General features: G+C 43.7%; 1 protein-coding gene across 2 annotated transcripts; it reads left to right on the top strand.

Moving 5' to 3' along the window:
- The first annotated feature begins 637 nt into the window (after positions 1–637).
- LOC129179224 (CD209 antigen-like) lies at positions 638–10,716 on the top strand. 2 transcript variants are annotated; one of them, XM_054772183.1, is made up of 21 exons: positions 638–1,037; positions 2,895–3,056; positions 3,139–3,198; positions 3,682–3,765; positions 3,844–3,885; positions 3,947–3,988; positions 4,051–4,092; positions 4,156–4,239; positions 4,300–4,383; positions 4,448–4,510; positions 4,572–4,634; positions 4,702–4,764; positions 4,826–4,930; positions 4,989–5,093; positions 5,155–5,238; positions 5,300–5,386; positions 7,116–7,134; positions 7,216–7,298; positions 8,009–8,122; positions 8,326–8,464; positions 8,547–10,716. In XM_054772183.1, exons 1-21 carry the CDS (start codon positions 984–986, stop codon positions 8,603–8,605), a joined length of 1,638 nt encoding a protein of 545 aa, XP_054628158.1. In that variant the 5' UTR covers positions 638–983; the 3' UTR covers positions 8,606–10,716. The 2 variants fall into 2 exon arrangements, with proteins under 2 accessions (XP_054628158.1, XP_054628159.1); XM_054772184.1 differs by lacking the exons at positions 4,448–4,510; positions 4,572–4,634.
- Positions 10,717–11,945: the final 1,229 nt, after the last annotated feature.

Below are 11,945 nucleotides of genomic sequence, written 5' to 3'. Positions count from 1 at the left end.
TTGTAGTTAATTCTTTCTCTATATAGTATAGTATTTTAGTATAGCGTAAATCTTAGTATTAATGTACTTAGTCTTAAACTTTTGTTTATACTTTTCAGTATAAGCCAAGTATACTTCACTGCACTATTCTTAAGTATATAAATATAGTTTATAAAAAGTAACCCTCAAGTATACTTCTTCAGTTTTAGTATCAAATAAGTATTCTCGTAGTACACTTGAATAAACTTCTTTTTGCTAAGGGGTTCCCAGGCCAGCTGTGAGACATAATCTGTCCGGCGTGTCCGGGGTCTGCCCCGGGGCATGCCAGGGAGGCGTCCGGACTAGATGCCCGAGCCACCTCAATTGGCTCCTCTCCATGTGAAGGAGGAGTGAGCTCCTCACCCTAAGGCTTCTTTCAATCACGACCCAAAGCTCATGACCGTAGGCGAGGGTGGGAACATAGATGGGGGCTAAATTGAGACCTTTGTCTTCCGGCTCAGCTCTCTCTTCACCACGACAGTCGGGTACGGCGACCGCATGACTGCAGACGCTGCGCCGATCCGCCTGTGGACCTCACGCTCCAACCTTGAGTTGGAGCATGTGAGTCTCATCCCACTCACATGCAGGACACTTGTACTCTTCTCCAAGTTAGCCAAGTTTAGTTTGAGATGAGGGAGGCGGGGGAGTAACATGACAGTGTGGTGAGGTATTTTGCTATTTTATTTCTGCTTATGCTTCACCTCTGTCCAGAAATCATACAAATGAATATGTGTACTGTACACAACACGATCTCTTTGACAGAACAACATGTGTTATGTTTCATAGTGTTTTCATCATTTCCTATCCTATTTTATGACATACATTTACTCACCCCCCACCCTCCAAACAAGCGTATGATAAAAGATGATCGTTAATGTGTCCTATGAGTCGTGGCAGTGACGATGTGAGTAAAACGTATCTCTCACGCTTGAAATGACGCAGTGACGCCACCTTTATCAATGTGAATGTTTGCTAATAAGCTGTGCTCGTTGGCTCGGATTGGACTGTGGACGCAACAGGTAATAAGAACTCTTATCAACATTTACTGTTGGTGCTCATTGCTAATAACTTATCAACATTTACTGATGGTGGTAAACACGTGTGTGTGATGAACATCGATGGTCGTTCATCTTGACGGTTCTCTGCTGGTCTTGTTCCAATATTCGCCAAGCTTATTGATTATTTTCATGTGCTCTGTTTGCTTGCTGCGTGTCGCTACACGATCCGAAACACAATCGGTTCCACGTGTTTAGTTTGATGTGTTTATTGGAAGTATGGATTGATGGTGTTGGGTCGAATTTGGCGTATTTTGAAGATAAGCGTCACGTGACTGTAGGTGTATTCATCAAAGAGGATGCTCCGTGCGTGTGTCCTTCAAAGCCCTGATACAAATGATGATAAAGTACTACTATTGTAACAAGACGGAGACCACTGGTAGGCACCAGCTGCTATTGTTCCTACGTTACAAAGTGTGTTGTCATGTAAATAAGTTGTCATTTGATGCTGTTCCTCTTTGACTGGAAGGTTAGCAACCTAACTTGTTATCCTGTAAATAGTTGAAATGTGAAATAAAAGTCAGAACATCTGCTGGAGTTGAGTTGATGAAGCGTCCTCGTCCATCTTTTCAAGTGCAGGCTGGCGTAAAGCCCAAAAGACCTCGGCAGATGTGATACGTGACCGGATGTGACGTGCGCGCCTGTGGCGCATCTGCGCGTGCGTTTCGTGCATGCTGGCAAAGTTTTGTGTTTAAATAAGAGTGACGAAGAAAAAAGCTGCAATGTATGACATACAGTATATTCAGTATGCTTACGTCGGGGTGTGACGTACGTCTCGTGCGTGCGCAGAACCGATCGTGTTTCCGGTACGGACCATGTAGAGACACGGGTCGCCCTGGTACTTTGGGAACGTGGCTTGTGTGCCAGATAAGTGCATTTTTTTATTTCAAAGTGATGAAAAACAAGCTAGAACAAAGACAATTTAAAGTGGGGGCTGCTGGGGGTCATCTGGATGATGGACTGCAGCATTCAGTCCATCATCACGTTTCAATCATGTGACTACTAGTGTTGTTTTTCGCGTTTTTTTCACCAATGTGGCTTTTTTCCATCTGTCCATTTATATACCGCTTATCCCAGAGGTGGGCAAACTTTTTGACTCATGGGCCACATTGAGTTAACAAAACCGACTGGGGGGCCAGACTACAGTATATATTTGATACATGCACACTACTTCTATTTAAAGCTTACAATTCCAACAGTCCACCTGGAATTATTTCTTATTTTATCTGTAAAAGTGTCATACAATCTGCTATATGAGTTTGTGTCCCTTTTTTCAGGAGCACTTTAAACATCAGACCACATCAAATAAGGAAATGTCATTTTAGTGTTTTTTTGCTGCTGTGTGATTGCGGCTGTGTTCCCGATGGTGAGGGATGGAACCCGGCAGCATGTGGAAAGCTACTTTGACTCTTGCATGTTAAAACTTGAAATTAAATACTTTGGAAGGAACTGGCGGGCCGGAATCAAATGTTTGGCGGGCCTGATGTGGCCCCCAGGCCATAGTTTGCCCACCCCTGGCTTATCCTCATGCTGGAGCCTATCCCAGGCGAGAGGCGGGGTGCACCCTGGACCGGTGGCAGCCAACGGCAGGGCACATGTGGACAAACGAGCATTCACGCTGGCATTCATACCTACTTATTATTCATAGCCTATTTAGCTAAATTGTAAATCTAAAAATGGATTGTTGAACAACAAAAGAATGTTGACGTAAATATGAAGACATGCTCAACAAGCTAAGCTGACAGGCTCCTGTAAAGAAATAGAAAATAAAAGCTAGCGGAGTTGATCAAGTGTCCTCTTGCACTCTTCCATCTTCTCCAGTACAGACACACTCATCACACAACAACTTGCAACATGCAGAGCAAGCTGGACATGGCGGGCAAGAAGCCTCCAAAGGCCTTCATCCTCCCGGTGGCCACCATCCGCTTGACCTTCGTGATTGGACTCATCTTCATGCCATTGGCTGAACAAGTGAAGGGCGAGGTAAAAACACAAATGGATACTTTATTCTCATGCATGTACAGGAAGGACTGGAGTATAGTGACCCACAACATGTCTTCTACAGGACCAGACAGCTAACCAGGATGGACTCAAAGACATGGCCGAGTTGAAGAAGAGTATTCATGTAAACAGAAACATTTGATGTTTGATTGAGTTCATTCACGTCAGTTTTGGTCATTGATGTGTTCCAAAAGGTCCAGCAAAAACCAAAGCATTTAGTTCCATTCGAAATACATGTTCTTTTAGAAAGCCCAGCATTGAACATAACTTAGCTTTATTGAAGACTCGTTGGTGAACATGAGTGGCTGGCACGCACACTGGCTGTTTGTTATGTTCCCCCTGCAACCTGTGTTAGCTAGGAACCTTTACGTTCCAGTCCTGATTGGAACAGATGCTACATTTCTACTTTGCTAACACTTCTTTCCTCTTGGCACCTTTTGTTTCCATCTGTATTCATTAAAAAGCAGCACAGGTTCAGCTGGCACGTCACTAGCGTATGGCGCACTGCACTTGGAAGGAAAAAGCAGATAGGACTTGTTTATCATATGAACAAACACGTGGACAGGAAGTGACTGTATAGTGATCCACAACATGTCCTTCTCCGCAGGGGTTGGATGAATCTATTTTTTCGATGGGTACGACACTACTGGAACATCTGAAACTCCTGGAAGGCAAAGCAGGAAACAGCCAGGTACACACATGCATGAATACTTGATTTAGATGCAAGGACAGGAAGTACTACAGTATTACCCACAACATGTACTTACAGACTCAGACAGGACAGGTGAAGGAGATGACTGGGGAGTCTCAGGTAAGCATGCATGATGGTGAGTAAGTAGTACTACAGTATTACCAACAACATGTACTTACAGAATCAGACAGGACAGGTGAAGGGGATGACTGGGGAGTCTCAGGTAAGCATGCATGATGGTGAGTAAGTAGAACTACAGTATTACCAACAACATGTACTCTGCAGGATCTGACCGGATATATGAAGAAGATGGTTAAGGAATTTCAGGTATTTCAGGTATACATGGTCTGGAAGTAGTACTACAATATTACCAACAACATGTACTTACAGAAGATGACAGGAAAGGTGGAGGAGATGACAGGACAGATGAAGGAGCAGACAGGACACATGGAGGCTATGATTATGGAGTCTCAGGTAAACACATGCATGATGGTGAGGAAGTACTACAGTATTAACCCAAATATGTACTTACAGAAGCAGACAAAAAAGGTGGAGGAGATGACAGGCCAGATGAAGGAGATGACAGGAAAGGTGGCGGACATGACTGACGAGTCTAAGGTAAACACATGATGGTGAGAAAGTAGTACTACAGTACAGTATTACCAACAACATGTACTTACAGAAGCAGACAAAAAAGGTGGAGATGATGACCGGAAAGGTGGCGGACATGACTGCGGAGTCTAAGGTAAACACACATGATGGTGAGGAAGGAGTACTACAGTATTACCAACAACATGTACTTCCAGAAGCAGACAAGAAAGGTGGAGGAGATGACCGGAAAGGTGGCGGACATGACTGACGAGTCTAAGGTAAAACACACATGATGGTGAGAAAGTAGTACTACAGTACAGTATTACCAACAACATGTACTTACAGAAGCAGACAAAAAAGGTGGAGGAGATGACCGGAAAGGTGGCGGACATGACTGACGAGTCTAAGGTAAACACATGATGGTGAGAAAGTAGTACTACAGTACAGTATTACCAACATGTACTTACAGAAGCAGACAAGAAAGGTGGAGGAGATGACCGGAAAGGTGGAAGAGATGACCGGACAGGTGAAGAAGATGACCGGACAGGTGGTGGACATGACTGTGGAGTCTAAGGTAAACACATGATGGTGAGAAAGTAGTACTACAGTACAGTATTAACATGTACTTACAGAAGCAGACAAGAAAGGTGGAGGAGATGACCGGAAAGGTGGAAGAGATGACCGGACAGGTGAAGAAGATGACCGGAAAGGTGGTGGACATGACTGCGGAGTCTAAGGTAAACACACATGATGGTGAGGAAGGAGTACTACAGTATTACCAACAACATGTACTGACAGAAGCAGACAAGAAAGGTGGAGGAGATGACCGGACAGGTGAAGAAGATGACCGGAAAGGTGGTGGACATGACTGCGGAGTCTCAGGTAAGCATGCATGATGGTGAGGAAGGAGTACTACAGTATTACCAACAACATGTACTTACAGAAGCAGACAAGAAAGGTGGAGGAGATGACAGGAAAGGTGGTGGAGCATTCAGGACAGATGAAGTGGATCACTAAGGATATTGTTGAGGTAAGAACACGTGAATACATTCATACTAGAATGACAATGTGTGCATGAGTGACGTGCTGTCAGGGCAGGCGATGAAAAAAAATAGAAATAAATATGAATTACATGATCCTTGAGTCGGATCACGGCGCATGCCAGTTAATATAGATCAGCACTGATTCTACACCATGACTTTCTACAGCCTGTGTCATGTCTTTCATGTAAGTATGATGCTAATCCCACAGTACGGGAAGCACGTGCACGACTAGAACCTAGAGCTGTGCGATTGTGAACCGGGTGAAGATCTGCTTAGCAAACAGGAAGTAATGTTTGTCACGGAGAGACCGCACGTCTGCACCTGTGGCATCAGTGGTCCATTGTGTGGAGTTACCTCACTGACTGTAGCACAAAAAGGTCAGTTAAAGCCGGTTATCTCTGATGGCAGACACGTCACATCGAGCCTTGTTTTGGATGTGATTGCAGACGCCTTATCAGTGCTGCAGTACGCTCGTGTATCTCATTCGTCTCCTTCCTCGAGGCTCGTATTAATGTCAAATCTTTGCTTCCGAGAATATCTTGGAACTCTGGAGCCGTCGTCCGCCCCCTCATCCGACAGCCAGACTGACCCATTTTTTTCCACAATCCACAGTTGCAGGGCCAGTATCGTTTTGCTTTGTGTATGGCATTGTTGCCAGGCAACCGCTTTGAACAGCGGTTAGCTTGACTTGCTAGCAGCTGCCAGCACGTGTAACTAGTTTATTTCAAGGAATGTGTACCTCTCGCCTATCTGAGTTAAAGTTGAGAGAGTCAGCAAGCAGTCCTGATCTTGTGTTGAAGTGTAGTCAGGAAAGCAAACAGTTGAATGTTCCAGTATCGTCAACAGAGCTCCCGCCATGTACGTCCTCCCCAGTCCACAGCGAAGATAAAATAACGTTGCCATTAAAATTAGGTTGCGAAAAAATTTTAATGTTATGAGCATGAAGTTACAATATTATGGGAATAAAGTTAAAATGACAAGAAGAAAGGGAAAATGGTAATCAATGAAAAAGAGCACCATTGTGTTACGAACGGCCAAGGCCGTGATACAGGAATCCAAAATGCAGAGTCGAATACGTGAAACAGAAAAGGTCTTTAATACAAAAATGGATAACAAAAAGGTAAAAAAACAACACAAGAAACAAAGTACAACAAAAACATCCGGACCTAGTCGCGGGAAATAGTAACAAAAAACACTGCTAGCAGGAAGAGCTGAGCAGGGAAAAATACAGACAAGTAACGAAAAGAGCTGCTAACAAAAAACTAGCAGAAGTACCGAAAATACAGCTACTGCTGAGAACGTCAAGCAGGCAGGTAGGTACTTACAGGTAAGCAGAGTGTGGGTCAGAAAGCCAAAACACAATGCACAAGAACAAGCTGGAAGGAGCTGAACAGGGTGTAGCAAAGGGACAATCTGGCACTGGAAATGAGTAAGCACACAGCTTAAATAGAACAACTAATCAGTGGCAGGTGTAGACCATCAGCTCATTAAGGTGCTCAGGAGTGTGCTGCAACACAAACAGTAGATGGCAGTACCGCAGCACACAATCCTGACACATTGAGCATGTCCAAACAGGAGTACAGAGATGATTCATATTAGCCCTTCCACATATCTCAGCTATTACTGACTGGTGGGCTGAAATAAAACAACACAGTAAGATGAGAGTCCAGCAAAAGAATATCTTCAGTTGAATAATATTTTGTTTTACATTCACAGGATCTTCTGATGAAAGCAGGTTAGCATGTCAATCAATTTGTTTACAATGAATGCTCCCTTTGTTTTGTGCTTTTTCTTAATAAATCTTTTATTCTCACAGGTCGTTGCCCTCTGCCGTGGCATTACCATGACAAAAGATGTTACATGTTTGTTAACGAGAAGAAGACCTGGAATGATGCTAAGGTATGCCAGCCCTTCTTAATCCTTCAAATGTCCTTTGCAATATTCTCGCTCGTTGCTACCTCACCACAAAAAATGTCAACTCCTGAAAACCTGCTCAAATATTTTGTGCAACAACCGTATGCACACACACACACACACACACACGTATCTTTTCAATCCGCTTTGAAATGTTTCTTGTCCCACAAGAAGATGTATTGAGAGCAAATGCAGCCTAGCATTGCGTATGAGGTGTGTTGTGATGGCCACAGTCGCATTATTAGTGATCAAGACACCCACTTCACCCTTTATCTTCCAATACGTGCTCACCAATACGCCTGGCTTGCATTTCTGCTACTAGCTTGGAGCATTTAAAACTAACTTCCACCGGGTTACAGTTGGCACCGAGCCAAACGTAAAGGAGCGTAAATACTGTAGAAGCACCAGGTGATGAAGTCCCAACATCTACGTGTTGTCATCGGACAAATCTTAAGTATGTTTGATGAAATGTAGAATTGCTAGAACTTGTGCTTGGACGTGAACGCGGCGCCACAGCTGTTCAACTCCAGTGGAAAACATCCACACGTCACCCCCCCAGCCAGCTTGGATTGCGGGGCCTATGATGTGCCTAAAGCACTTCCTGTACGCTTCCAATAACACCACTTCCATAGTAGCCACGCCATACGTGACGATCTGATTGGCTTCTGGCTGCTCTGTTCTCACCACTTTTTCAGAGCTGCTGCATAGACAATGGTGGACACTTGGCCTCAGTTCACACCAAAGTCAAGTATGACTTCCTCTATGAATTGGCTGGTGGACGGCGTACTTGGTTTGGGGGCTACAAAGAGGTGGGTGATTGAATAATCACAGGTTGATGAAGACGTGCTGTTTTTTCTAGACGTGTGTTGTGTACACCAACATGTACGCCAGCGTTGTAGGAATCATCTATGAAGATGTTCATGTTGTAAAAGTAACTCTCACGAGAAAAAAGGTCAGCACTGCTCAACAGGATGCCAATTTCTTAGCTTCACCTCATCCTTTCATTTTTCAGAATAATGACTGGAAATGGGTTGATGGTTCCACGTTTAGTCTGAAGAAGGAAGGAGAGGGGAACAGCAAGGATGCTAAATGGGCACCAGGCCAGCCTGATAACAGGGGTGGTTCCGAAAATTGTGTGGACATTTTCTCAGGTGAGATTGCAGAAATGCAGTCATGATTGATGAACATTTCAACAACCCTTCATCTTGTAACTTCTACCTGATTTCTTCACAGCGGTAGGACTCAATGATTTGCCATGCTCTGTGAAGCAACCATTTATTTGTCAGAAGTGATGGGACGGTCTCGGCTGTGTGATCCGGCTGCTCCTTCAAAGACGTCGGTGCTGAAAGATCACCACTCTGCCTTCAATTCAGTTGCTTTCATGAATCCTGATCATAATCGGCGTCCACGTGATCCCAAACAACCTGCAAGAAACCAATTTGCAAACTAAAACTCATCCTATTTGCAGTTGAGGAGCTAACACAAGCCATCACACAGAAAATGAATCATTCACATTTTTAGTCAACATTTTGCAGCAGCATCTGTGTTAGCATTGAATCACTTATTGAAATTGGCTCATCTTCTACATTTCCCAGCAGCTAACATGATGCACAAAGCAAATAACTGCTAAATAAGCTGCTACCTGACAAGACGGGACAAATAGAAACACACCTAAAACACAACATCAGTTATAGTAAATAGAAACACACCTAAAACACAACATCAGTTATAGTAAATAGAAACACACCTAAAACACAACATCAGTTATAGTAAATAGAAACACACCTAAAACACAACATCAGTTATAGTAAATAGAAACACACCTAAAACACAACAACATCAGGCATAAAGGAAAAAAAAAAAGTGTCATCTGACCAGAAAAAGTAAGTTAAGAGATGAGAATGATTACGGGAATGAGGACAAAATTAGGAGAAAATGTACACGAAGAAATAGTTGGAAAATGACAATAACAATTGCATTCTAACAAGAAAAAAGTTTGTTTTGCAACGTTAAATTATGTCATTTTAGTCGTACTGAAATTGTATTTTCCTTTGTAATTTGGGTTTGGAATATGGGAGTCAAATATTAGAAGAAATTTGACAGATTTAACAAGAAAGTTGAAATATTTAGAAAACTAAAAAGAGTGAAGTTGATATGAATGATGGCTTTTCCCCTCTACCACAAAGCTGACATGCACTTTCTTGGTGAAAGATATACAAGTGGGCATCTCTGGAGTTGGCATGTTCTCCTTGTGCGAGTGGCTTTTCTCCGGGTAGCCCGACTTCCTCCCACATTCCAAAAACATGCATGTTAGCTTGATCGGAGACTCTAAATTGTCCACATGTATGAATGTGAGCGTGAATGCTCGTGTGCCCTGCCATTGGCTGGCCACCGCCTCTGGCCCAGAGTCAGCTGGGATAGGCTCCACCCCCCACGACTCTTGTAAACATTGAAGATGTTCGATGCGCCAACACCACAAACCTTCAGCATATCCGTGTTGGGGATCCAAAACAGCACTAATGTGATTTTCCCAAAGAAAGAATGCTGAAAGTGCTGTGGTGGTGCTTTCATGATAGTTGATATGACGATCAACAGCATTTATCATCACGGAATGTCATCCTTTTCATTTACTGTAGCTTATACTCTGCTATGGATATGGGATGGATACTTCTTGGCTGGAATGTGACGTGTGTCGACTGTAATCGCGTGATTTCGGCCGGTCTGATCGAGTTGTGCACACGCTAGGATGAACAGTTGGTGTACGCGCTGATGCCAATGGTTTTCACGTCTAAACTCTAAAGGGACTGTTTGCAACCGTTATGCGTCTGCCTAGGGTGCGTGTTGGAACTTTGGAAGGTGCAGGCATGACATCGTGGGCACGTAAGCCCCTCCCATGGCTAAGTTAGCTGCAAATGTTGGCTATCATTGAATGTATAGCCTATAGCAACCACAATTTGTCAATTTCGATGCTAATTGGGACAAGTCTCGATGTTTTTTGTTATTGAAAGCACTATGCTAACATGCTAGCTGCCGCTTGGTTAACCTTGAGTGTTGCAAACGGTCCCTTGATAGGTTATGATACTGTTTGACTTGTTTAAGTGGGGGTGTCACCATGCACGATCTTGGCTTCACCAGGACCAGACCATATTTTAACATGACTTCGAAAACTACAAAGAAAACTTCCAGGGCTTGTTTTTCAGTCCAGTGATGCAGGAAATGGCTGCAAGGTTTCTAGCGAGTGTAATGTGTTGCCTGGCCCACTGCCACTTTCATATTGTCCATATTGTGCGTGTGATCATTGACAGTAGCGATGCCATAGTTGAGTCTGATGGGCTCCTGGTTGCCCTGTTCCTGCCAGACATGTGCTGACACCCCTATGACGTGTTTTCATCATGATACAGCATTTCACACGTTATTCCAATATGTGCTACTGGATGTTGGAATCAATAAAGTGTACTTCAAATCCTGCTGGTGAATGAGTGAATGTAGTTTACCGCTTTAATGCTCATCTTTGTGATGAAAGGCGTCACGTAGCTGCATCTAGAGCAGGGGTGGGCAAACTATGGCCCGGGGGCCACATCCGACCCGCCAGTTCCTTCCAAAGTATTTAATTTCAAGTTTTACGAGTCAAAGTAGCTTACCACATGCAGCCATCCAGACAACTACCTCACCCATGGTGCCAAACTAACACAAGTGACACACAACTTGAACTACCCACTGCTCTTTCTGGGACTATTTACAAAAATAGTCCACACAAAAATACAAAGTACAACTAAGGAAAATCCAGCAAGGGTATCAACAAAAAACACTAACAGCAAAAGGCTGTAAGGAAAAATACTAGACGATAACAAAAAACACTGAAGGCAAACCTTACAGGAACAGATCAGAAATGCGAGGCAGGTAGGTACAGGTAAACAGGAGGCCAGAGAGCAGGGTAAGGAGCAGGGAGCCGAACAAGGCGGTAGCAAGAGACAGGTCATTAGGGAGTACAATCGGGCGATTAGTGTGTCGCCGCTGCCTTGCTTAAGAGTCCTCACTAATGAGATTGCCCACAGGTGCGCTGGGAGCTCCACCCACACCGGCTGAGGTTGCACTGAAAGCAAATAGCACACAGGCGGCAGCAGAGCGACAAGCAAACGTGACAATTTGATGTGGTCTGATGTTTAAAGTGCTGCTGAAAAAAGGGACACAAACTCATATAGCAGATTGTATGACACTTTTACAGATAAAATAAATAATTCCAGGTGGACTGTTGGAATTGTAAGCTTTAAATAGAAGTAGTGTGCATGTATCAAATATATACTGTAGTCTGGCCCCCCAGTCGGTTTTGTTAACTCAATGTGGCCCATGAGTCAAAAGGTTTGCCCACCCCTGCCTTATCCTTTACCCTGTAATCACCCCACGTGAGTGTTACACACTCATTAAGAAGCCGCTTTAAAAGAATCATTGAAGGATAAGCAACTCCAGAGTCATTTACATTCTTCAGGCTTAAGTCCATGTTCTCAAAGTTCTCTTGTTTCTCCAAATGTTTCTTCCTCCTTGGAAACTATTGACACGTCGCTCAAATCTTACGTATAATCACTGTAAACATCCTCTGTCTCACACACCATGTTTGTTGACCTGAGGGATGGC

The sequence above is a fragment of the Dunckerocampus dactyliophorus genome, chromosome 4 (genome assembly GCF_027744805.1).
Source record: "Dunckerocampus dactyliophorus isolate RoL2022-P2 chromosome 4, RoL_Ddac_1.1, whole genome shotgun sequence".
Lineage (NCBI taxonomy): Eukaryota > Metazoa > Chordata > Actinopteri > Syngnathiformes > Syngnathidae > Dunckerocampus > Dunckerocampus dactyliophorus.
This window is presented reverse-complemented; position numbering and strand designations above follow the sequence as displayed.

What these genes read in the sequence shown, in the direction of transcription:
- LOC129179224 (XM_054772183.1), top strand. Translation starts at nt 984, where the DNA reads ATGTTTGCTAATAAGCTGTGCTCGTTGGCTCGGATTGGACTGTGGACG. An exon ending in CTGAACAAGTGAAGGGCGAG is followed by an intron (nt 3,057 to 3,138) that starts GTAAAAACACAA and finishes TGTCTTCTACAG; the next exon opens with GACCAGACAGCTAACCAGGA. An exon ending in AGATGACTGGGGAGTCTCAG is followed by an intron (nt 3,886 to 3,946) that starts GTAAGCATGCAT and finishes ATGTACTTACAG; the next exon opens with AATCAGACAGGACAGGTGAA.